This window comes from Sphaeramia orbicularis, chromosome 5, assembly GCF_902148855.1.
Source record: "Sphaeramia orbicularis chromosome 5, fSphaOr1.1, whole genome shotgun sequence".
Classification (NCBI taxonomy): Eukaryota; Metazoa; Chordata; class Actinopteri; order Kurtiformes; family Apogonidae; genus Sphaeramia; species Sphaeramia orbicularis.
Window position 1 is genome coordinate 20,216,130 of NC_043961.1, and position 24,894 is coordinate 20,241,023.

The window sequence follows — 24,894 nt, forward strand, 5'->3', positions numbered from 1 at the left end:
CTATTGGTATCAGTTGGATTCCATCATCTGTCCGTAAACAGTTTTTCAAGAATCTTCTTCTCTGAAACCACTGGTCTGAGTGACTTGATATTTGTTGTGGAACATCTTTGGGGTAAGGTCTACCAAGTTTGTTTAAAGAATGGAGAAATATTGATTTTTGAATTTTTTATGAATTTTTGAAATTTTAAAAATCCCCATTGGTTTATAATGGGACACATTTCAAAGTGCTGTAACTTGAAAACAGTTGAAGATATTGATATAATTACTATTGGTAATAGATAGGAAATCACATATGAGCTTTTATTTGGTCTCATGACCTTTGACCTTGAGTGACCTTCAAAGGTCAAACCCACACTGTAGCTTTGGCTGATCCTGACTTTTAGTGGTTGTATATTAAACTGGTTTTATGGTCATTTAAAGCTCGTGAAGATGTTGAATGGTCAACAAATGTGAATTAATGTCTTTAAATATGACGTTGGACTACAGGACCCTTGGTCCTATTTTATTGGATGTTTATTAGAATTACTACAGGAAAAGCAAAATAATGTTTAACTTCAGTCTAATCTGTTGTTACTTCAGTCAGATCTCAAATGCTTGAAGTGAGACTATTAACAGTATAAAATCGTCTTCCTGTCTCCCATACATATAATCACTTATAATGTAAGAGGAGAGAGGGATGGATGCATGGATAAGGGACTGGTTAGTGTGAGGGATGGGGGTTGGGTGCCTGTGATTAGCCTTGAGTTGATCCCTTGGGAGCAGATGGTGAATGGTGGCTTACCTAGAGTTCCAGGAGCTAGTTTGTGTCCACGCTGCAAGGAAAGGGACTCAAGTAGAGGAGCACACGCCAAGAAGGCTGATGCAACAGGAGACTGAACAGAACGGTGAGGAACATTTACCTACAAAAAAATCTGCATTATAGAAAGAAAATAGTATGGACAGTATGGAAATGAATATGGTCATTTATAGTAAAAGAAAAGATGATGAAGCCTTCTAGGAAACCCTGAACAGTACTGATGTAACTCTGACATCCTTTATTCAGACATGTCTGTTTGTAATGATATTGCCTTGTATGAAGCCCAGTGCCGACTGTGATTTATAGACTGAGACCGTAGCTGAACCTACGCAGGACGTGACATCATGGTACGGACACGCCTGAGCGTAGCTGCTGTTCTGCTGCTGGTCTGTGTGGAGTGTCTTCATGGTTCTGCCCTTCCTGCCGTCTCATCCTATGAGTTCACCGCTTACAGGATGCAACAGTACAACCTGGGACAACACAAGCATGGTGAGCTCCAGGATTTGACGTCTTGCATTAAAGTGTAAAAAAATCAAGTAAGACTGTTTTATATAAGGCACAATTAAGTACATCTTGAGGGATTTGAATCATTTGGTATTATTACATTAAAGGTAACACAGGAATTACATGTAAAATATATTCAAATGATCCTTTAATGAGGTTAAAGTTAAATTAAAGGTACTGCATAGGAATAGGGATGAATATGTGAAATGCAAAATTTACATGAAGATATTAACAATCAAAATCGTTCGGTTGAGTGGTCACATTCAATCCAATTTGATGTCAAGTGGGTCGGACCAGTAAAATAACTTGTGTTTTCAAAAATATGTGAATGGCCTTAACATATATGAACAACATGACATGTCTTAAGAGAAGTTAAGGCACTTTTACCAATATTCTGCCTGTTACTACATGTTTTGTGTATTTGTAGATCCACCGTGATCTGAAAGTTTTAATGCACACATGTAAATGATAAACTGAGGCTTAATATTGCTAAAATTACACTTATTCTTAAGGAATTGCAGGTTGTTCATGGTATTCACATTTTTTAAAGAAGATTGTGTAGATGAAAACATTTTCCTGATATAATCTGACTTTTTCACTGTTATTGTTTTACTGGTTTCACATGACATTATGTTGGACTGTATGTGGCCCTATGACACCCCTGATTTACACGTCAGCCATTGGATTAAATACTTAGAAAACAACATCCATCCATTCTTTTCTATTAAAAACTCTCTGCAACAGATTCTTTGGATTTAAGAATTAAACAAATAACAGAGGGGAAATGTTTAGACATGTTAGAAAGATGTGTAAAAGAATTATGGCTAATCTGAACTGTTTTAGGAACAGAAATTGCTTGTTGTTTGAGTGCCTTGCTGCATCTAAATTTAGTGACATTCTTGCATTTTTCATAGGGTTTGAGTATCTGGTCTCAGGCCAAGCAGCCCACACTCCAGAGTGTATTTATAATCAGGCCTTGAAAATCTTGGACAAAAAGCAAATAAGATATCATCACTGCCACATTTTAGTTTTCTTTTTTTTTTGTTCAGACAATAGTTTTTAGACATTACCTGCTTGACAGTTTCAACTTCATAACCATACCATACATCCGGGGAATGCAGCATTAGTGGAAACTGATTCATGTACAAAATGTAGATGTCTTTTATATGGGAAAGAGCACACTGTTGTGTTATAATCAAAGCATTTTTACATTTTAGTATGAGGCTTCGGTTCTTCTTTGTACTCCAAGGTTGCCGTGGAGCTATTGTTGTGGCCGAGGCCCGTTCAGCCGATGAGCCGGTGCTGACCCGCCGCTGTGTCATCATGAAGGTTCCAGACTTCACCACAGAAAAATACCTGGAAGCCCAGAGACAAAATGCTGCTGCTATACTGATCCTCCTGCCCAAAAACATCTCCAGTATTCCCCATGATGCTGTGCAGGTAACGGGTTTATCCACCTAAGAGACACCTAAAGGCAAAAAAAAAAAATTTAATACTGTGATGACATCAAAATCTGTCATATTTTACAGAAGATTCAAACTTACAACTGACATAATACAAGTGCTGTGTTTGTTAACATCATGACAATAGTACAGTCATTTCAACCCATAAAGACCCAGTGCTACTTTTGTGGCAGTTCCCAAAAGAATTTTTGTCTATTTTCCACCTTTGTTCAGTCTTTTATCACCATTTACTCTACTATCATGCTCTGTATTTCGTATTTTAAGTGAAAATCTGCTATTTTCCTATATTTAATCTACTGATCATGTAGATGTTCATAAAAGCTCAGATTAATGTTGAGGGGTTATATCATCAAAAAGAGAGAAAACTGAAGAAAAAGTGACTTTTTCAGCAAAATTCATCATTAACTGAACATAAACCAAGTGTGTCCATCCACTGTCATAAATCCAACTCCATGGGTTTTACTGGTGAATCAATGTTGTAAAAAATGGCAGTGTTTCCACATTCACTACGGAGCCTCTGAATGTCTAAATGGATCATATCTCATGACGCATGAAAAGATGAAAAACTGCATTTTACACCAATTATTGACATGTATTGATAGGATTAGTGGATCAACTGGAATTAAATATTTTAGATCAGTAGATGATTTTGGTCACTGGGGGATGTTTGGGTCTTTATGGGTTTAATCAGTGACATAAACTTATAATTTTTTTTTCACAATCCCCATGAAGATAAAAATATGTAAACACTTTTTAATTTCAGTTTTTTTCAATGTAATTCTTTATTTATAGAAATATTGATTTAAATACCAAATTTCTTATTTTTCTCTTTATATTTTCAGTTTTTCACTTGTTGGTGGTTTTGTCTACCTGTCTTTTTCTCTGCACTTGCTTGTTTTTTGCTGCTGCTAACTGTGAATTATCTTATCTTATCTTATCTTATTTTATCGTATCTTATCTTTTCTTTTCTTATCTTATCTTATCGTATCATATCGTATCTTGTCTCGTCTCATCACGTCGCGTCTTGTCTCGTCGTGTCTTGTCTTATCTTATCTCATCTCATCTCATCTCATTTTATCTTATCTTATCTTATTGTATCGTATCGTATCTTGTCGTGTCTTGTCGTATCTTGTCTTGTCGTATCTTATCTTATCTTATCTTATCTTATCTTATCTTATCTTATCGTATCGTATCGTATCGTATCGTATCGTATCGTATCGTATCGTATCTTATCTTATCTTATCTTATCTTATCTTATCTTATCTTATCTTATCTTATCTTATCTTATCTTATCTTATCTTATCTTATCTTATCTTATCCTATCTTTCAGTCCTTTATGGTGAGTGAAAGTGAGGCCTTACTCAAGGAGACGCTCATGCCTGTTTATGTGGTGCCTGAAGATGAACAGCTGCTTTACATGTATGAAGAAGTCAAACAGGCTGCAGCCTCACGAACCTCCTCTATATTTATCCGAGGTGAGAGGGAGGAGCGAGTGGACATATGGATGCAGAGTGGCCTAATGAACTGTTTATAGTGAGGCAAACTACTATTTTAATTAATTAGACGGATTAGAGAATGGATACTGATACACTGTCTCTGAAAACAAAGGGATGGTAATAAATGAACAGACAAAAAAGCACTGATGTAGGATGATATTTTTATGTCTTTTGTTGGCAGTGCTTCGAAGTATGGTCACCGCAACAGCCTTCCAGATCTTAGTGAGCAACAATTCCCCAATTAAGGCCATCACTGACAACACTTTAGTCACACTGGAGGTGAGAAGGAAACCCACGACTTTCTGAGTAGAAGAAAAGAGCAAATTGATAATTCTGTGTTGTATAACTGGTCATGTGATCATCAGGGGGTGCTTCCTGGGACAGGGGAGGATGTGCCCACTATTGTCATCACTGCCCACTATGATTCCTACGGCCTGGCTCCGGTGAGTTTATCCCCTTTATGACAGATGCCAGCTATAGTTGGTTAACATGTTTAATCCATTCCTCATTGTCCTTTTTTAATACAAGTGTGTAACTTTTATTTATTTTACCTTTTGGTTGTGTTTTAGATGCTATTTATCCTATTATTGTGTATCCATTTAAAAAAAAAAAATCAGTTTTAGTATATCTTGTATTTATTCTTTTAGCATATCTTGCATTTGTATCTGCAGATTTGTACAGAACTTTGGGCACTTTGTGTTGTTTTAAATGTGCTATATAAATAAATTTGACCTTAACTTCTTTAATGTGTTGAGTAAAACAGTGTTTTGATGCATTAATGGACATATTTGTGTAAATCACAGTGGCTGTCATATGGAGCAGACTCTAACGGCAGCGGGGTCATCATCCTACTTGAGTTGGCACGTCTTTTTCAGAAGCTTTACAGTAGCCCAAGAACCAGACCACCGTGAGTAACCTTAACTTTTAAGAGGTATCTTTAAATGTAACAAAACATAAAGTTCTGTGCAAAAGTCTAAGGCAGTGTTTTTCAACCTTGGGGTCGGGACCTCACATGGGGTCACCTGGAATTCAAATGGGGTCGCCTGAAATTTCTAGTAATTGATAAAAAAAACAAAACAACAACTTACTAATAAAAAATATATGGTGAGTTGACAGAGACAATCACAATCTATAAAAGACATGACAAACTCTGAAGCTGAAACTGAAGCACTGTGGTACTGTTTATCTTTCAAATATTCATTGTGGCTGGTTTCAGATGCTGCAGTTCTTTCATAATTCATAGTTTGAGTTATTGTTTGTTCAGTATTAATTGTCAGCCTTGTAAATACAAGCTGGACTGACTGTACATATCCTGACCAAGGAAAGTAAAATTCTCATTTTGTGCAGTAATCTACACCTGGCTTTTCTGCCTCCAACCATAATAATATGCATTATATAGCCTAAATGTTGTCTAAAATTAACATTTATTTGCAGCATAGTATAGCAAACTATTGCATGATCAAAAACAAATTAATTTTAGCAAAAAAAAGAGTCTCTGTTTTGAATGTCTGGGGTCGCCAGAGATTTGTGATGTTAAAATGGGGTCACGAGCCAAAAAAGGTCGGAAACCACTGGTCTAAGGCCACATTTAGCTTAGTTGTTTTTGCAGGATTGAAATTAACTTAGATAGTTATTTCTCATTTTCTTTTCATCACATACAACTAGAAAACAGGTAATACTGTTTGTGCACAGCCTTAAAAGACACACACACAAAAAAGAACTTAAATAGTTCTAAAGGTTAAAATCAGTATTTAGTATGACCTCTGACCCCATGACAAGAAGCAGCAAAAACTGTTAGAAACATCTGACATGTGTTGAATGAAACTTGGTATAAAACATCAGAAAATGAATGCATTAAAAATCATATTGTCAAAAAAAAAAAAGGGTTAAAATATGTTAAGCACAATGAGAGGCATTTTAAGCATTTCTGAACGCTATCACTAAGAAAAGGAGCCTGCAACTTCCACCTAAATGTATTTTAGTCACATAAAATGTCACATGTGTACATTTTCAGTAAAATGTGTATAAAACAACATATATCTGATATAGGTGTCTGTTTCACCTGTTTAAGACAATTATAATGTGATGTAGAAATGCCAGTAAATATGATTAGAACAAATTCACTCTTCTTATGTTTATAGACCAGGCCTGGGTCATGATGGTTTTGTTATTTTTAAGAATGGAAATGGAAAAAAGGGAAACAAATATGTATTTTATTTACTAGATGGCATCTGTTAGTAAGCCTGTCTGAACTGTGCACAGTTGCTTCATAAATGCTACTAAATATAATAGCAAAAACATACTTTTATTAAAAAAAAAAAAAAAAAAAAAAAAAGGGAAAAAATTGGCTTCTCTGATCATGCTTGGTAAAGAAAAAAAAACTTTAATAAAACCTCCAGTAAAGACTAAAGTGCTAAAATTAGATCTCTTGTTTATGTTGTAGATATCATTTAATGTTCTCCCTGACTGGAGGTGGCAAATACAACTTCCTTGGCACAAAGCGGTGGATTGAAGAGAATTTGGACCATGCTGGTGAGATTTTTGGATTTATGCTGCTGGGTTAAACATTTGGGAAATAGACGACAGTAAACAGACGTGAAATGACAACAAACAGCCAGATTTAATTTATCCAAACATATTTCTCCAGAGTCCAGCCTGCTTCACGACAACGTTGCATTTGTTTTGTGTTTGGACACACTGGGCAACACTGATGAGCTGTACATGCACGTGTCCCGTCCTCCTAAACCAGACACTCCCATGCAGGCTTTCATTCAGCAGCTAGAGGAGGTAACTGGACTTAATGGTTTCTGCACAAATCTGAAGTCTTACCACCTTTATGGTCATGTGTTCTAACATTTGTGGCCGTCTGCAGGTGGTTTCCTCCAGGTTTCCTTGGGTGAAGTTAGGAATGGTCCATAAGAAGATCAATCTTGTGGAATCCACAGTAGCCTGGGAACATGAGCGCTACAGTCTGCGCAGGATCCCAGGATTCACTCTGTCTCATCTAGAGGACCCAAAGTCTGAGCTCCGTGGATCTGTACTAGACTCCATGTATGTGTTCTAAATTATCAGCCTTCATGATGAGATGCTTAACCCTAAAACACCAAGTGTATCATATTTGATACATGAGTTTTGAAGCGAGGTTATTATCATTAACGAAAACTAACGAAATGACGAAAACTAGAATTGTAAAAACATTTTCGTTAACTGAAATAAAAACTATAATTAAAAGAAAAAAAAAACGATAACTAACTGAAACTGTATTGTGTGTTTACGAAACTAACTAAAACGGACAAAAATTCTGGATAAAATTCCCTTCGTTTTCGTCTTTGTCAGTGATGGAGTGATATAAAATCAATTTACTTCTCTCAAGCAATTTTAGCTGGTAACACCATTTGATATTTAATGGTCCGTCACTTCTTGTCACTTGTTTAATTATCTTCTGGTCCCCACTCTACCTGGAAACATGGAGACTAAAGTTGGGGGAAAGCAGCAGAGTCCTGTCTGGGATTTATTTGAATATGACGATGAAGAAGAGAAAAGATACAAAAAAAAACTAAAACTAAACTAAAATTAAGCATTTAGAAAATAACGAAAACTAATAAAAACTAGCAAACCTGCTCTAAAAACTAATTAAAACAAACTGAATTAGAGAAAAAAAAGTCAAAACTAAATAAAACTAAACTATAATGAAAAATCCAAAACTATTATAACCTTGTTTTGAAACCCTCTACATGATCAGTGTGATATTTTTTTTTCTTGAAAAACCTGATGTATACAATAAGTAGATACATGCAATACACAGATAATCCACCAGGGCAGAGGAATTTGTTCACCAGAGGCCTTTCCAGTGACACTACAAGATTGTCATAAATGAGGAAGGAGGAAGAACTTTGCCAATTTTGAAAAGGAATTACCAATTTGTTGGACATGTTTGTGTTATATTATGTTTTTGTTTGTTCAAAAATAATAACATTTGAGCATTGAGACCCGATGTATCAAATATCAAACAAAATTGAAACTCATACATGGAAATTGATATTTGAAAAATTGTTTTTTTGGTTGTTAAGAAGGACCAATAAAGGCTCCAGTTTCAAAGAACTGGAATTTTCTGTTAATGATTCAATGGTTCAGGCTTTACAAGGTTAATTTACATTCTCTTATATAAACTCAGAAGTCACATCTTAGCCGTCTTTGTCCTCCTTACAGGTCACAAGTGGACTTCAGGAAGCTGAAACGTAATGGCCTCATCATAGCTGAAGCACTGGCACGATATATGTTCAATCTGACTGATAAGGTGAGTAAATTAAAATACTGTTAATTTAAGATGTTATATTTTCTTATAGTCTGATCAGTTTGTTTACACATGATTATTTTTTCCTTTTTTTTTAGGGTTCACCAAAAGATGTGCAGGTTTTCAAAGGCCAAATGGTAAAATCATGGGTTTTTTTTTTTATCAGTGTGCAAAGAAAAATGCTGACCTCTGGTGGTAGTTTTAGGATACTAGTCTTTTTTGTGTCTGTACAGGCTTATGTAGACAAAAAGAGATTACACAGCCTTTCCCTTAGATCAAATCACCACAGTGAATTCAACACTATGTTGTGAATACACACAACAGAACATGCACTTATCTTATAAATCAGCTCCATGACCCTTAAAACATGCATCCAGGATGTGGATGCATATTTTTATGAGTGTTTTGAACTTACTTGAGGTGATGATTAACAGACTGGGCATGAAGAGTATAAGAAAATAATGAATGGGTGTTAATACCAAATCTGAATTTACTACCTTGATTTCAGGAAAATAAATAAATAAATAAATAAAATGTCCAAAGGGCTCCCTCACTCAATAGTAAATAATGATTAAAAAACTCCCAAAATGTCCAGATCCAGACCATGTTCTATGAGGTCTGAGATTTAGTAGAGACCTAACTTGTGTGCAGTTTTCAAGCCAAAATGTGTTGTCATTTTTCAGTTATAAGTGCAGACAGACAGTTAGACCCTCGCAAGGCTGAGGTTAATGAGCTTGGGCAATAGTTTCAGGATGTTCTGCAAGTCTTAGAAACAGACTTAGGACATACGGAACTGTATAAAACTCTTAGGCCACTTTTAGCTTTGGGGTTTTTTTTGGTTATTTTTGCAGCACTGAAACAAGCATACGTGTTTATTTTTCATTCTCTTTTCTTCAGACGCAACAAGAAAATACAGGAAATATGTGCACAGCCTTGAAAGACACACAAAAACCTGAACTAAATGGGTCTTGAAGGATAAAATCACTATTTAATGTGACCTTTGACCCCATGATAAGAAGGTGCACATACAATTAGAAACATCTGGTATGTATTGGATGAAACCTGGTATAAAACATCAGAAAATCAATGCAGTACATTTCATATTGTCTGAACAAAATATTTAAAGACATGTTAAATGCAAAGGTAGGTCACACTAAATACAACCCCTTTGGTTTATAGAAGCTGTGCTTTGCATGAAACTTTTGTTTTACTGCTGTATATAGTTCACATATATCCAGATCATAGCTTAACTCATAACAACCTAGTGCTACTTTTGTGGCAGTTTCCAAATAATTTTTTCTCTATTTCTACCTCTCAACTGATTTATCACCAGTTTTTGTTACAATATTATCTTCTGTATTTTGCTTTTTTTTTGGTGTACATCATGTATTTTCCTATATTTAATTCACAGATCATGTGGATGTTCATGAAAACTCAGTAAATTCAAAGTTAATCATACATAACAGAGAAAAATGTAGAAAAAGTTATTTTTTCAGCAAATATATCAATAACTGAAGTGTCTCCATCCACTGTCATTGATCCAAGTCCATGGGTTTTACTGGTGAATAAATGTTGTAGAAGATGATGGTGTTTCCACGGTAACTACGGAGCCTCTGAATGTCCAAATGGGTCATATCTGATGACCATGAAAAGATGATAAACTGTATTTTTCACCAATTATTTACATGGATTGATAGGTTTAATGGATCAACAGGTATTAAACAGTTTATATCAGTAGATGGTTTGTGTCACCGGTGGTCGTTTGGGTCTTTATGGGTTAATACAGAGACTGAGAGATGCATATGTGTGGTCATTAGAACTTTACTAAACCAATAAACCTGATACTGTATGTAAAAAAAAAAAATCTGATGAGGTAAATATCAAAGTCCTTAGATTAGAGTCCAGTGCAATGGAAAATAACAAAAGTAATGTGACATGTTTGTGTCCTCTGTGTTGTGTTGTTCGATACAGGACTTCCAGGACAGTCGTATGTCCAGCCTGATGTCCTTCCTGACGTCCGTTCCTCGGGCCACACAACTGCTGGATAAGGAGCCCGGTCAGATCCTACTGGTCAACTCACTGGAGCATGAATTTAAGCGCTACCTACAGCAAGTCAACAGACACGACTTCAAACAGGACAAGAGGTAACAGTTCCAAGCACAAACACGAGGAGCAAATATGGTATCACACAAAAAACATGTTTTTATGTTTTTATACCTTTGTCTGTGTATGTAACTGTGTGTTTTGTTGCCTATGTATTTTATCTCTGATTTTATTATAAAGCACATTGTGAAATCTTTCTGCAAAAAGTGCTATATAAACTTAGTTTAGTTTATTTCAAATGTGCATTAAATAATCCTACTTAGTTCATATAAATGAAACAGATTATACAAAAACAAAACAAACAAAAAACAAAACCTATACATTTACATGAAAACAAAGTAGGACTTCATTTGCATATTCAAAAAGGAGTGGGAGGAAGTATAACTTATTAAATCCCATATATACATACATACACATACACATAAACATACACATACATATATACACACATACACATACATATATACATACACACAAACATACACATACATATATACAAACACATACATATATACATAAACATATACATACACATACATATATACAAACACATACATATATACATATACATATATACACACATACACATACATATATACATACACAGATACATACACATACATACATACATACACACATACATATATACATATACACACATACACATACATATATACATACACATATACATACACATATACACACACACACACACACACACAAACACACACACACACACACACACACACACACATACACATACATACACATACACATACACATACATATATACATACAAATACATATACACATGCACATACACATACACATGAACATGCACATGCACATGCACATGCACATACACACCTATACTGACATACCAGAAAAGTGAAATAAATAAATAAATACATACATACATACATAGATTGTAGGCAACAAAAAATGAATACACATTAAAGTAAACTATTACACAAAGTGAACAACAACAGCAATCAAACGAAACATATTCAAATTGACACACACTCACACACAAAAAACAAAAAAAAACAAAACAAAGAACATACATAAACTTTATTATTATTATTATTATTATTATTATTATTATTATTATTATTATTATTATTATTATAAATATAATCCCTACCAGGATATTTCTGATTCTGACTTTAACTCTTTCCACACAGGGACCCTGATATGACCTTTTTTGATCAAATGAACCAGCCAGTAGTGATGTACAGGTACAAATTTGACTCCATTATTCATTTTATCCATGTGGTGCTTGGACACTGACATTTACTTGGGCGTTTCATTTCAGAGTGAAGCCTGCTGCCTTCGATCTCTTCCTCGGCGGATGCATTGCTGCCTATCTGGGGATTGTTTACTATGCTATTCAGGTTTGTTAATGTACTCTCCATTCCGCATTTTACTTCAGCAGCATTGTGTGCTGCCACTCCAGCAAATAAGACAGACGCTAGACTTCTAGTTTTCTCACAGCAACTGTATTCTCTTTATAGAATTTCGGCTATCTCTACACAAAACTGAAAGCTGCAGTGAAATCCAAGAACCAGTGAAGAAGACAGTGACTACTGAGCCTACGACAAGGTCTTTGAAGTCTGCACATACAGTACGCTTCAGTGGCTGCTCAGAAGATGAAAGTCATGCAACAAGGGGTTTTTTTTTCAGCCTGATCATTCACACACTGTGCATTTGCTTGGGAATGTATTTTGTTTTAAAGACCATTATTCTTTTCATTATACACACGTCTGATGTACTTTCAACTATTTCTTACTATTTGTTTGATAAAGAGTAAAAAAAAAAAAAGTACAATATAAAATAAATGGTGAGTGTTTTTTCTTGAAGTGAAGTAGGACGAACAAGCCACAGCTCAGATTTGGTTGTGATTTGAGCTCCGTGAAGGGCGTCCTTGCTGCATCATTACTATGATTCCCCATGTCCTCGCTCTGCATCTGTTGACATGGATTTGACTGGGCTTAACATGGCTGTCAAACAAGGCTCGGCCATCGCAGAGAGATGAACAGCCAGTTCCTGTCACAGATAACTCACTGAGTGTAGTGGAGACACAAAGGCACCCTACTGAGCTTGGTGAATTATTGATGCTCATGTGACATGTTGACAGTGAATAGAGGTGACCCTGAAGGCTGCTGGGAGATTCTTAGAAAATCCCATCTTTCCCTTGGTTAGTATCAGTTCTGTGGATCTGATAAGACTACTGTGTGGTGGTTAAACAGCCAGCGGAGCTTAATGTTTTAGATCAGTGTTGGCTAGTTTGCAAAGGCCCCTGGGGGGAAGTAGGTCATGGACGGTGACCCTCGGTATTTATGCCTCTGCAGGGGGCTTTTGTAGGATTAGCGGCTGGGTGCTCAGGTAGCACAATGAGTCGTTCCTGTTCAGTAAAGATGCTCTTGAGCTGGCTCTATGTCTAGCACATTATTCATCACAATAATTACAGTTTATGCAAAACACACACATTTACGCTGTTTTTCTGGATCCACACTTAATACCTTCACAACTACTAATAAATGGAGGAGGAGAAATACAAAGATGAGGTAAATAAAGGTACACAGTAAAATGTATATTCACAAGAAAAACTATTTAATATATATATATTTCAGAATAAAACTTAGTGGATGTTGAAGTGGAAATTATAGAACAAGAGGTGCACATAAGTGAGTCAAAGGGAGGAGCCAACAGGTGACAGGGGAGGAGAGGGATGTTATTGAGGTCCAGGCATACAGCAAAGCAGCAGTGCAAAATAAGTGAAGTGGAAGTGAAGATGGCTCCTCAGCTCTACATCACTGTGTACAAAGAGCAGTTTTCCTCTCCGGGCAGAGCAAAACGAGCACAGCTTCGACCCACTTCTGCCCACCGCAGAAACAACCCCCAGCCACGGCCGGTAAGACACTCAACCTACTGTAATACACAGTACAAGTGGATTAAAGTATTGATAAAATAAAGTAATTATTTATCTAAAGTATTGCGAGACAATGTCATTTTTCCTAGATATAAATAATTCATGTAAGTGGCAGTAATTCTGTAATCTGTATAATTAAAAAATGAAAAATAATCGCAATGTATTTTTTCATGGTCCATTTAAAAATACATTTTATTTGAATACATTTTATATTTAATGGACAACAGAAGTACTTGTGTGACCTAGTATTAGCAGGGGCTTTAAAGTGCTTAATTCACTTAGACTAAAAGTCCTACATTAATTGGCAGTGGGTTATTTTCTCTGTGCTTGGTGAAAGCTGTACTTCATTTATTATTTAAAACTTCCTCCATGCCTATTTATTCATCCAGACATGGACTAAACAGAGATAAAAACAGTGTCACTGTATACTGTAAAAGAAACCTAATGAATCTACAAAAGAAGTGACAAAATGTATTGAAAAACCAAACAAATTACAATATGCAACTGGTACTGAACTCAACTAAACATCTTTTCCCAGGTGTTCAATCTGTCAGTATTACAAAACAGAGAAAATAGCCGTTTAGTGTGTAATTTCATATCTGTTTTATACAGTAGAAGTACAGAGGAGTGTTAAATCAGATAGTAATCTGTAACAGTGATATCCTGTCTGTTCCTTTCCTTATCTTGTTCTTAAATTTCTATTCTCTGTGTTTCTCATGTGTTGCCAGGACTTTCTTTTTCCTCTGAGTCTGAAGTCTAACTACAGGTCGTCACCACACATAACACCACGGCCCGCACCTCCTGTGGACTCTGGCCGCCCTCTTTTCCCCCCTGTTAGGCATTTGTCATTCCATAGTCCAGTTACAACTTGTCCAAACAACTTCATCAACACTGTGGACAAAGGCAAACCACAACACATGCCCTCTATACACACATCCTCAGTACCGACTCTGCCCTCTGCTGACAAACTGCTAAAACTACAGCAGCCGGAGCCTCCTGCCGACTCTGGTTTTCAGCCTCATACATCTTTGAAGAACCCAGCTAGGTAATAATTGAGCAATTTAATCCATGGTGCCAGAGATAAGTTGAGGAGGATTCTGATTTTGATTGATTTCTTGTGCTTTAGAGCTGATTATCATCTGGTCTCAGCGCAGCAACTCAAGTGACATCTGACCTTTAGCCTTTAAACCTAACAACACAAACAAATCGAAGAACAGTGTTGAATGAAATGGAGGGAAAATAGAGATTGAATGGCCCCTGCTCAGACAGAGATAAAATAAATGTAAGTTATTTTGTAGGCCATGCTGTCAGAATAATAAATTGCAAACTGATATGTATCTAACAGGCAAATCTCAGGTACTGAACTTCGTGCAAGACCCCAAAGCAGTAACTTTCCTGCAGCACTGCACCACTTTCCACGAGCACAACCCCGAAGAACCCGTTCTAATACTTCCCTAGACTATAGGTACATGCAGAACTTTATTCAAGAAATTAACATTATCTTTATAATCAACTCACACATATTACATAAGACTGTGAAAAATTCTGTCTATGCTAACAATTATGAAGGTTTTCATGTTGTTTTTTTTGCTTCTCTGACCTCTCGACAGTGGATGCTGCAGCTGCTTCCATGTGGTGAAACCCTCCCAAGCTGGACACTACGTTATACACCCGGAGTTTGTATCTGAATGCCTTTATTAGGACTATTAGAGGATTGGCCTCTGAAGTGGGGACTAAGAACCTTCAGGGGTCCCTGAGGAGGCAGCAGGGGTTCACCCTGAAAATGAGGTGTTGTTAACATAACTATTGTTTAATTCCCAACTAATTAACCCAGTGAGGCAAGATGTAAGAATGAATAATGTATCCTGCTCTCTCTCCACTATTATCTTCCACATTCTGGATGCTATAATTCAATACTAGCATGTATCAGCAGAAACACTTCTCCCATAAGGGGCTAATAGTGACTCACACGGGGTTCTTATGAGTATCTGTCGATGGCACAAAATGTTACCTGCTAATAAAGACATTTTTCACATGTGATATGGTTATCTTTTTTATGATAAAACAGTACTGCAAATAAAAACTTTCCCAGGAGTGGGCCTATTACAGAATTTTTCAAGTGATTATCACAGGTAATGAAAAAATATATTTCTGGTGATAACAAGCAGGTGTAAAATATACCACCAGTGTGAAAAAAGTCATTATAAACGCTCATGTATGCTATGTGTCTCTATGTTCTGCGCTTTGCATGGGTCTGTACATTGAAATTCTGTGGAATACACATGAATTTGAGCAGATTTAGGTCAAGTTTACAAGCAAATATATAACCCCTGTTTTAACTGATATTTTTTTTTTTTTTTTTTTTACAAAATCTGCAGAAAAGTTCGTTTCTGCTTGTTTGAAAAGTAAAATGAATGCTATATCTGAGATGCTGATCTACTGAATGACAATCCAGGACATTGTTTGGTGTGTATTATATATTTTGTTGCAAACTTTGTTCAATTTTGTTCTTTTTGTTGATTGATTAGTTCATTTTTTGCTCGTTTTGTTCATTATTTTGATCATTTTGTTCATTGTATTATCCAGTTTTGTTCTTTTTGTTGAATTAGTGCTTATTTTACTTCAATGTATACCATAAATTTAACATTAAGTGATACAAATCCGTTCAATCTCGATTCTTACAGAACTTTCTCAGCATTTTTTTTTTTTTTTTTAATTTCAGCAGCAGAAAGAGAGCAAGTCAAGTTGTATGAAGTAGATCTAAGGATACAACATGTACAGTACTTGTATTTCTGATCTGTGATGTTATTATTATTATTATTATTATTATTATTATTATTATTATCATCATCATCATCATCATCATCATCATTATTATTATTATTATTATTATTATTATTATTATTATTATTGTTATTATTATTTAACCCTTTCATGCATTAATTATGAGAACCTTAGTTAAGATTTTTTTCTTGAGTGTTTTTATTCCTCCATAGGCATGAATAAAACAATGTGATCAAGGTTTTTTTTTTTTTTTTTTTTTTTTTTCATGGAGTTACAAAAATGTCCATGCGTTTAATTTTTGAAGTAAAGAAACATGTTTAAAACCCAATATCAGAAAGTGATATGAAAACAATGAAATAAAATAAAATCTGATGTTTTCTCACATTTTAACTTATTCTAATGCTAGTTATTACTCTTTTCATGGAGATAATATGCAAAAAAAAACAACAACAAAAAAAACTTTTTTTTCTAACAGATAACAATTGATTTCCACTCAAACATGTTAGTGCAGATCAGGTTTATCTAGAACAGTACAGTTACAGTAATGGTCTGAATGTCAGTGTATTATTATGGGATGGTGCATAAGTGTCCACTGTGTTGGCTGATATGGAACTAAAACAACAAAACCCATGAATATACAAGAGAACAGCTGGAGAAGAACTGTCCACTGGAGTGACCACTGTGCATGAAAGGGTTCAATGTAAATCTGTCTTGTCCCATTTGGAACCACACTTCCATATTTGTCTTGTTGGGGCCTGGTAGATTACAAATAGTGAACAAAAGAATCTGAGTAGAATCAGAAAAACTACATTCCATATTGAACTACAGTTCCCATACGTCGGTGGGCGTGGCCAGACTGATACGTCACAACACGCCTTAATGTCTCCATCGGTCCTCTTCTGTGAACTGTTGCAAACAAGTTGTGCTTGGATCTTGGAGGACACTGCAACTGATCGGTAGGCGAAAATTATTTTAATAAACAGCTTAGAAGAGGGGAGAAGTTGCGCTAACTTAAGCTGCACATTATTTAGACACATTGGGAGTTATTTTCCTCCGTTAACTTTCTTGCACCACCCATTAAAGCATACGACAACAGCGGGTGTCTATACATCAGACTGTACAGTAGGCTGTGTTCATGTAGTCTTACACAAAAAAGACAACATTTCTTTTAAATAATTCCCATTTTATAAACACGATGAACCATTTGTGTAATATGTTTGCCAAGCAATTGCACAAATGTCTCAGAATAGATTAATAAAAAGTGACGATCGACGTTGTTTTCCTTATGTGCATTGTTATTTCTACCCTGTACAATAAAGTTATGAAATGGTTTCCATCAGCATGTTCCAACCCGCTGCACACACTGACACGCGCATACATGTGTGCAAAAATACACACTTTCTGTGGTGGTGAGATTTTTCCCAGACTCATATTTTAACTAAATCAGCACTTTTTGTGTTTATTTTTCCTCCCTGTCCCCGTGATGGTGATATATATGAAGCCACGTGATCACTATAAACACTGTCCATTTGGAACACTTTCTGCTGTCATCATCTAATTTCAGTGAAAAGAAAATAATGATAATAATAATAATAATAATAATAATAATAATAATAACAATAATGTTAGTATTGCTGTACAACCTATTTATTAAAACTATAAAATTATAACAGGGATAAATTGTTGTGTTCTGCTTATTTTTCATCTGATGCTGTGGATATTTATTAAAAACAGACACAAGTCTTAAAGTACGTGTAACAGGCCCACAGAATTTTCTTTATATATTATAAATGGGTGCTTCGATGAAACTGGGTACATTTTGGCATCTGGCAATTTACCAGCTTTTTAGACCCAATAATAAAAGAGAAATGTAGACATATTTCCCCCCAGGCTGTACCTAATGATGACCTCAGATCAATTACACTCTTGCTCTGAGCCATCCCAAAATTAATGAATTTTTAATAAAATATTGGGTCCAAAAATATGACCAAAATTGGGACAGGAAAAGCTATCTAGGTGTCAGTGCATTTTATTTTGAAAACATCGTTTGAAATGGTCTTATATACCACTATAAATAAAGACACTGTGTTAAATTTGATGATCCTAGTGGTTTTTCTAATCCAGACATACAGGTTTTTCATGAATTGGCAGTCTCATTCCAGGTTTTGTATGTAACCCATCGTGTCCACCCGCATTACATACAGAACCTGCCCAGTTAAACGCATATAAATCGAGACACTCTGCCCTACATAATTAGTTCAATTCCCAAAATGAACCTATGAGAGAATAAAGAGATATTCAAAAAAATAGTAGCGCATAATTTTTGTGTCTTTTTTACCATGTTAAATACAGATTTTTGTATTAAATATAATGTAAAATAATATAAAAATGTGTATTACGTGAAAAAAATGTTTCTCTTTTATCTCAGTGAGTATTTATTCTTAAAATAGACCCAAAGTGCTTCCAAACTTGCATCATAACATTAGTCTACATCTGGTTTGAATTTTTAGCCCCCATGTCCTATTTTTAGGGACCAGTTTATAGAAGCACCCATATTCTTTCCTCTGTCAGTGTATTAATTAATAAAGGGCTTATGTTATCACTCCTGTTGTTGTGGGACATCTATATTAAGCATGGTTGAACACAGAATTAGTCAATTAGATTCTAATTAATAGACTCATTTTTTTATTATCAACCTCTCCTGCCAGGGCAGAGTATGAGGGTCAATTGGAGATAGGACTAACCATCAAACAAGGAAACTGGAGAGGACACAACTCCCCTGGTGTGCCGTGCATTCTGATCTAATCTATTCTGATTAACTTCAGCCACAATAACTAACGTCCACTGTTTAATTACCCGAAAGAGTTTCATTTGTAGCTCTGCTTGGAGAGACATTACGGTCTGTACGCAGAACAAATGCATCTCTGTTTTCGTTTGAAATCTTGTCAAACTGTCCGCTGTTGTTTGGCCAGAATAAGCCAGGTTACTTCCAGTTTTGGTTATTCTGGCTTGACTGCACAAAGTTTAGTATGCTGTTCCGTCTTTCCTGGATTGGCAGAACTCTAAGGCCAAAATCCCCTTTTCAGCTTGTCTACTTCCCTACATACAAATGAGTCTTCTTTCAATCGAACTCATGTTGGAATCACCTCAGAGAACATCCACTTTAGACCACTTATATGTAATTGGCAGCAGATTTGCTTTGTTAAAACTCAAGAACATCTTAAATCAGAATCACATCTTGTTTTGGAACTGTGCATTGACTTTAGTGGAACAGGCAAAAAAGTGAATTGAAAGTTTACAAGGCATAATGGTTCTAAATGCTCTGAAATCACTATGTGCAGTAATGCAGAGCATGCAGTAAAATGTTAGAAATCTAGTGGAGGCTTTGAACTGACAGTTTAACCGTATTGACATCTTGATTGCTTGCTGAGCTGGCTTAGGGTGATTTCCTGTATGTCCTTGACAGTTGTGTAATTCTAAATCTAATTCATTGTGACTAACTGCAAGCAAGAATTCAGCAAGAATATTCTGCCGCAGACAAACCTTATTGAAGGAGCTTTTATATTCTGAATGTAGGCTCCCTTTTAAATATTATCTGTAAATCTGTTAGAATAGTCAATATTGTATGAGGACAGACACTGACTCTTATCTCTCTTCCACAACAAGCAGACAAACATAACTACGAGACCAGAGTGCAAGTGGGTCCCTGGAAAAAAAACAAAACATCCCATGACTCACAGAACAGAGGCTCCAGAACCCATCCTCTGAACAGCACAAGACATGTACCAAGTTGTACCAGGAGGAGCGGGGGGCACAATTACAGATGTTCTCCCCAAGCAGAAACACCACAAAGATACCAGACCCTTAGTCGGAGCGGGAGTAATCGGCCTGGTGTTGGTGATTGCAGCAGTGACAGCATGGTGTTACTACATAGCCTCTCTACGCAAAGCTGAATTGCTTAAGACTCAGCTGCTGGATTTGAACAAAGATGGCTACATTATCCGCAACCAGGGCGGGTCGATTGTTTTCAGAATGGATTTCAGGTTGGTATTTGTTAGTGGTTGATGCAGTTTATTTGACTTGTCACATACTAAAAATCACAAACAAGCTAACACACTGAAATGTATCCTTTATTTGACTGCATATCTTGTTCATCATTTAACTACACTGGAAAAAATGTAAATCTTACCAAGTGTATTTTTCTCATTTCTAGTCAAAATGTCTCATCACGCTTAAAATAAGACATAATCACGTAAAGGGAAACTTTTCAGGGAGATATAAGGATTTATTTTTAGACAATAGATCTTGAAAATCTTATTTCGAGAAATCTTACCAAGATAATTATCACACATTTTGCTTGAATTAAGCAAAAAAAAATCTTAAATTAAGCAAAAAAAAAATCTGCCAATGGAACAAGTGAAAATTACCTTGGTAAGATTTCTTGAAATAAGATTTTCAAGATCTATTGTCTAAAAATAAGTTCTTATATCTCACTAAAAAGTTACTGTTTAGGTGATTATGTCTTATTTTAAGAGTGATGAGATATTTTGACTAGAAATGAGAAAAATACACTTTGCAAGATTTTGATTTTTGCAGTGTAAACCAATTAGAATATAAATGTTCGTTGTATGTTGAGAGAGAATGTATAAAAATGTGCATGTATTTTAATATTTGCAGGTCAGGAACGCTGGATTTGGATTCATGTTCTAAAGAAGGAGAAATTCTGAGCTGTGGACGCACAACTGATAGAAAACTGAACTTCTTCATTGAAACTGTGCGACCTAAAGACACTGTGCAATGCTATCGTGTGCGCTGGGAGGAACTTGTTCCAGACATTCCGGTTGAGCATGCTATGACATACAAGTTTGCACACTGGTATGGTGGTGCAGTGTCAGCAATTCAGCACTGGCCTATTTCCATTTCTGGTCAACAGGCTCCTAAACCCTTTGTTACTAGTGACATCTACTCGAACCGCAACGAATTTGGTGGAATTTTGGAGAGTTACTGGCTATCATCCAATGCAACGGCAATCAAAATCAATAATTCTGTGCCCTTCCACCTTGGCTGGAATGACACAGAGAAGACCATGTACTTTCAAGCAAGATACAATGACAGTCCCTTTAAACCTAATCCAGGAGAGGCGCCGTGTGCGGAACTTAGCTACAGAGTGTGCGTAGGTCTGGACGTAACATCAATTCACAAATACATGGTCCGCAGATACTTCAATAAACCAAACAAAGTGCCTGCCAAAGCTATGTTTCGCCATCCCATTTGGTCGACCTGGGCGCTACATAAAACTGACATTGACCAGGAGAAACTGCTGACATATGCCGCCAACATCCGCAAGAATAACTTCAACTGTAGCCACTTGGAGCTAGATGACCGCTACACCAGCCGCTATGGGGATTTTGAGTTTGACACAATAAAATTCTCAAATGCCTCAGCTATGTTCCAGAAGCTAAAAACAGATGGGTTTCTGGTTTCGTTGTGGATTCACCCTTTTGTTAACTATGATTCAAAAAACTTCCACACTTGTGTAGAGAGAGGGCTCTTTGTTCGAGAACCGACTGGTCGACTTCCTGCCTTGGTGCGCTGGTGGAATGGCATTGGCGGAGTTTTGGACTTTACAAATCCAGAAGCTCGTGAATGGTTTTCTTCTCAGCTACGTTTGCTACGCTCCATGTATGGGGTGTCGTCTTTTAAATTTGACGCAGGGGAAACAAATTACTTACCATGGAAATTCAGCACTCGGACACCCATTCGAGACCCAAGCTTTTTCACAAGACGTTATACAGAGATGGCAATTCCTTACAATGATAGAGCTGAGCTGCGCAGTGGCTATCAGTCTCAGAACATTTCCTGCTTCTTTAGACCTATTGACAGAGACTCTGTGTGGGGCTATGAGTTGGGACTGAAATCTCTTATTCCCACGGTGCTCACCATCAGCATTCTTGGTTATCAGTTCATTCTGCCAGACATGATAGGAGGGAATGCCTATCTGAATCGCACAGATGGAAATCGTGTATTACCTGATCGAGAACTTTATATCCGTTGGCTGGAGCTGTCAGCCTTCATGCCGTCCATGCAGTTCTCCATTCCACCATGGGAATACGACAACGAGGTGGTTGAAATTGCTCGGAAATACACAGCCCTCCATGAGAGTATTGTGGCGCCACGAGTCCTGGAGCTGGCCGGGGAGGTGCTAGACACCGGGGACCCGATTATACGGCCCTTGTGGTGGATTGCCACAGGAGATGAGACAGCCTATAAAATCGACTCCCAGTTCCTGATTGGCGATGACCTCATGGTCGCACCAGTTTTAGAGCCTGGAAAGCAGGAGCGTGACATCTATCTACCTGCTGGCCGATGGAGAAGCTACAAGGGGGAGAGATATGATATCAAGGAACCACTGCACCTAACAGACTATCCCATAGACCTGGATGAAATTGCTTACTTTGTTTGGGTATAGAATGGAAGCAACACAAAGCTGAACAGGCTGGTTAGATGTTTGAAATGCTTGGCAGGAGAGAATGTATGAAAAGGTTTTTACTCTTCTGTAGAAGAATTTTAAAGACTTTTTAAAAGAACATATCCTTTTTTTGAGGCGGAAAACCACCTCGTACAAGTCACATAGTATAGGAATGAATATGTTCAAAGGGAATCTGAAGACTGAACTGAATCAGGCATGATTGCCAGTGTATGCCATAAAGTTGTTATGTTTGAGAATATCACAGCATTTAGAAGTTAAAGTGAGGCGTGCAGATTGTATATTGGAAGCATGATGGAGGATCTGCCATTACTGAGTCAACTTGTTGGCTATATAAACATATTTTAATGACTGAGCAGTTCTACTTTCCTCTGACACTAATGACTCTTCTCATTTGCTCTGAGATACTTTTCAGGTCATCAAATCAGATGTTGTGCTTCACTTGCCAGAATGAATACTTAAAGTTTAATCATTACAAACTGCATGTGGGCTTTTGTGACACAAAGTGTCATGTAACTACTCTTAGTCCAGAAGAAGATGCCTTTTATTAGGCACTAAATATTTAATATTGTTCCTCAGGTAACTGCTTTCTCAGGTTGTGTGTTTGATGCGTCTTTTAAATGTTTGCTATGCTTTGCTGGGTCTGAAAACAGTTCAACAGTTCACAAAGGCAGTGAAAAAACATTTTCAAGCACATTCAGAAACAGCAAATATTTCTTTAAAGATGTTTTGTTTTTTGAAACCTAGAGTACTCATGATCTAAATTCTATGAATGACATTATTTTTATATATAAATATAAGCTATTAATTATATCCATTTAAAGGTACAATGTGATTTTATTTGTCTTTAAAAAAAAGCTTTTTTTTTTTTTTTTTTACTGTTTTTAGCCTATATAGGAAATAGTGTCCCACCAGTGCCTTGGAATTTTATTTCTTGTGACCATGATGTTTTCTGTGGTGTAGCTACGAACACCCCAAAATTGCTAAATTGTGTATTATTGTCTACGGTCAAATACCAATCTTCTCAATGTACTTGCAGTATATTCCTTTGAGTGTCTAATTCAGAACCTCAGAAGAATTTAATAATAATATTGATATTGAATAGCTACTGGTTACAAGTAAAAACCTAACACGTACACCTATAAAAACGTCCACAACCTATGCTCCTGTAATGTTCCTGTTGAATTGTGTGTGTTTTTAACATCTTTCTGTCTGCTTTGTATTCATTAGTGCTGACTCTGTGTGAGTTGACATGTGGTTTCCACATTGACCTCAGTGGGTTTTGCTCGTGCCTTTTGACATAGTTTCATCATAACAACACCTATTTATGGGTCAGGCCAGACGAAAGCTATTTCTGTCTCAGACAGGCTTCATGGCAAGACACAGAGGCTGTATCTCCAACTGAATGTTTCTAAACTGGTGTCTCAACCTAGTGTGTGTTCTAAGTTACAGTCACTGAATTGTAACATTTGCACATGACTGAAAGAAATAATTAAATTCAGGAGTTATGTGTGATTATATTTGAATGTATTAAAGAAAAACAAGTTGAACTCTTGCATGTCTGTCTTTTTGTAACATTACTCCTAGTCAAAATGGCAATGATAAACACTTTTAGATTCAAAACAAAACAACCCTTCAACTCAAAATACTTTTGAAATGCAAAAAGAACCATAAGAAAGACAAAAAATTTGAAGTAAGAGAAGAAATCAAAGTAGAAGCACAGGCCAAACCACTGGTATCCACAACTCCTACCTGTTTACAGAGGTTATGTAAAGCAGCAATGAACTGAATCAAATACCTTAAAAGGCTTTGACTGGAAATATTCAGAGGAATTCAAGTTGCAGACCTAGTTGTTGGTGTGAGAGGACATGAGACTGGAGGGATGAGTGTGTGGATTAGCTAACAATGTTTTTTTCTCTTTGGCATTTAGAGAAAGCCATCTTACAAATTCAGCGGCAGGTACATGAGGTGGTATTTATTACAAACTACAGCATAACATACAGAGTCCAGTTTTGTATGGATGAGGATGAAGATG

At 36.3% G+C, this 24,894-nt stretch overlaps 2 protein-coding genes across 5 annotated transcripts; both read left to right on the top strand.

Annotated features, from left to right (window-relative positions):
• Positions 1–748: 748 nt before the first annotated feature.
• LOC115419245 (nicalin-1) lies at positions 749–15,777 on the top strand. Of its 3 annotated transcripts, none has more exons than XM_030133903.1 (19): positions 749–884; positions 1,103–1,285; positions 2,550–2,740; positions 4,094–4,238; positions 4,441–4,538; positions 4,625–4,702; positions 5,063–5,166; positions 6,703–6,791; positions 6,907–7,046; positions 7,132–7,310; positions 8,469–8,556; positions 8,652–8,690; positions 10,525–10,697; positions 11,841–11,894; positions 11,972–12,050; positions 12,171–13,570; positions 14,317–14,633; positions 14,934–15,053; positions 15,199–15,777. In XM_030133903.1, the coding sequence occupies exons 2-16, from the start codon at positions 1,141–1,143 to the stop codon at positions 12,225–12,227; spliced, it is 1,659 nt and encodes a 552-aa protein (XP_029989763.1). In that variant the 5' UTR covers positions 749–884; positions 1,103–1,140; the 3' UTR covers positions 12,228–13,570; positions 14,317–14,633; positions 14,934–15,053; positions 15,199–15,777. The 3 variants fall into 3 exon arrangements, with proteins under 3 accessions (XP_029989763.1, XP_029989762.1, XP_029989764.1); XM_030133902.1 differs by having other exon boundaries at positions 758–884; positions 1,080–1,285; XM_030133904.1 differs by having other exon boundaries at positions 772–884; positions 1,084–1,285.
• Positions 15,778–17,094: 1,317 nt separating this feature from the next.
• On the top strand, positions 17,095–24,409 carry myorg (myogenesis regulating glycosidase). Of its 2 annotated transcripts, none has more exons than XM_030135473.1 (3): positions 17,095–17,328; positions 20,039–20,415; positions 21,050–24,409. In XM_030135473.1, the coding sequence occupies exons 2-3, from the start codon at positions 20,153–20,155 to the stop codon at positions 22,839–22,841; spliced, it is 2,055 nt and encodes a 684-aa protein (XP_029991333.1). In that variant the 5' UTR covers positions 17,095–17,328; positions 20,039–20,152; the 3' UTR covers positions 22,842–24,409. The 2 variants fall into 2 exon arrangements, with proteins under 2 accessions (XP_029991333.1, XP_029991332.1); XM_030135472.1 differs by having other exon boundaries at positions 20,042–20,415.
• Positions 24,410–24,894: the final 485 nt, after the last annotated feature.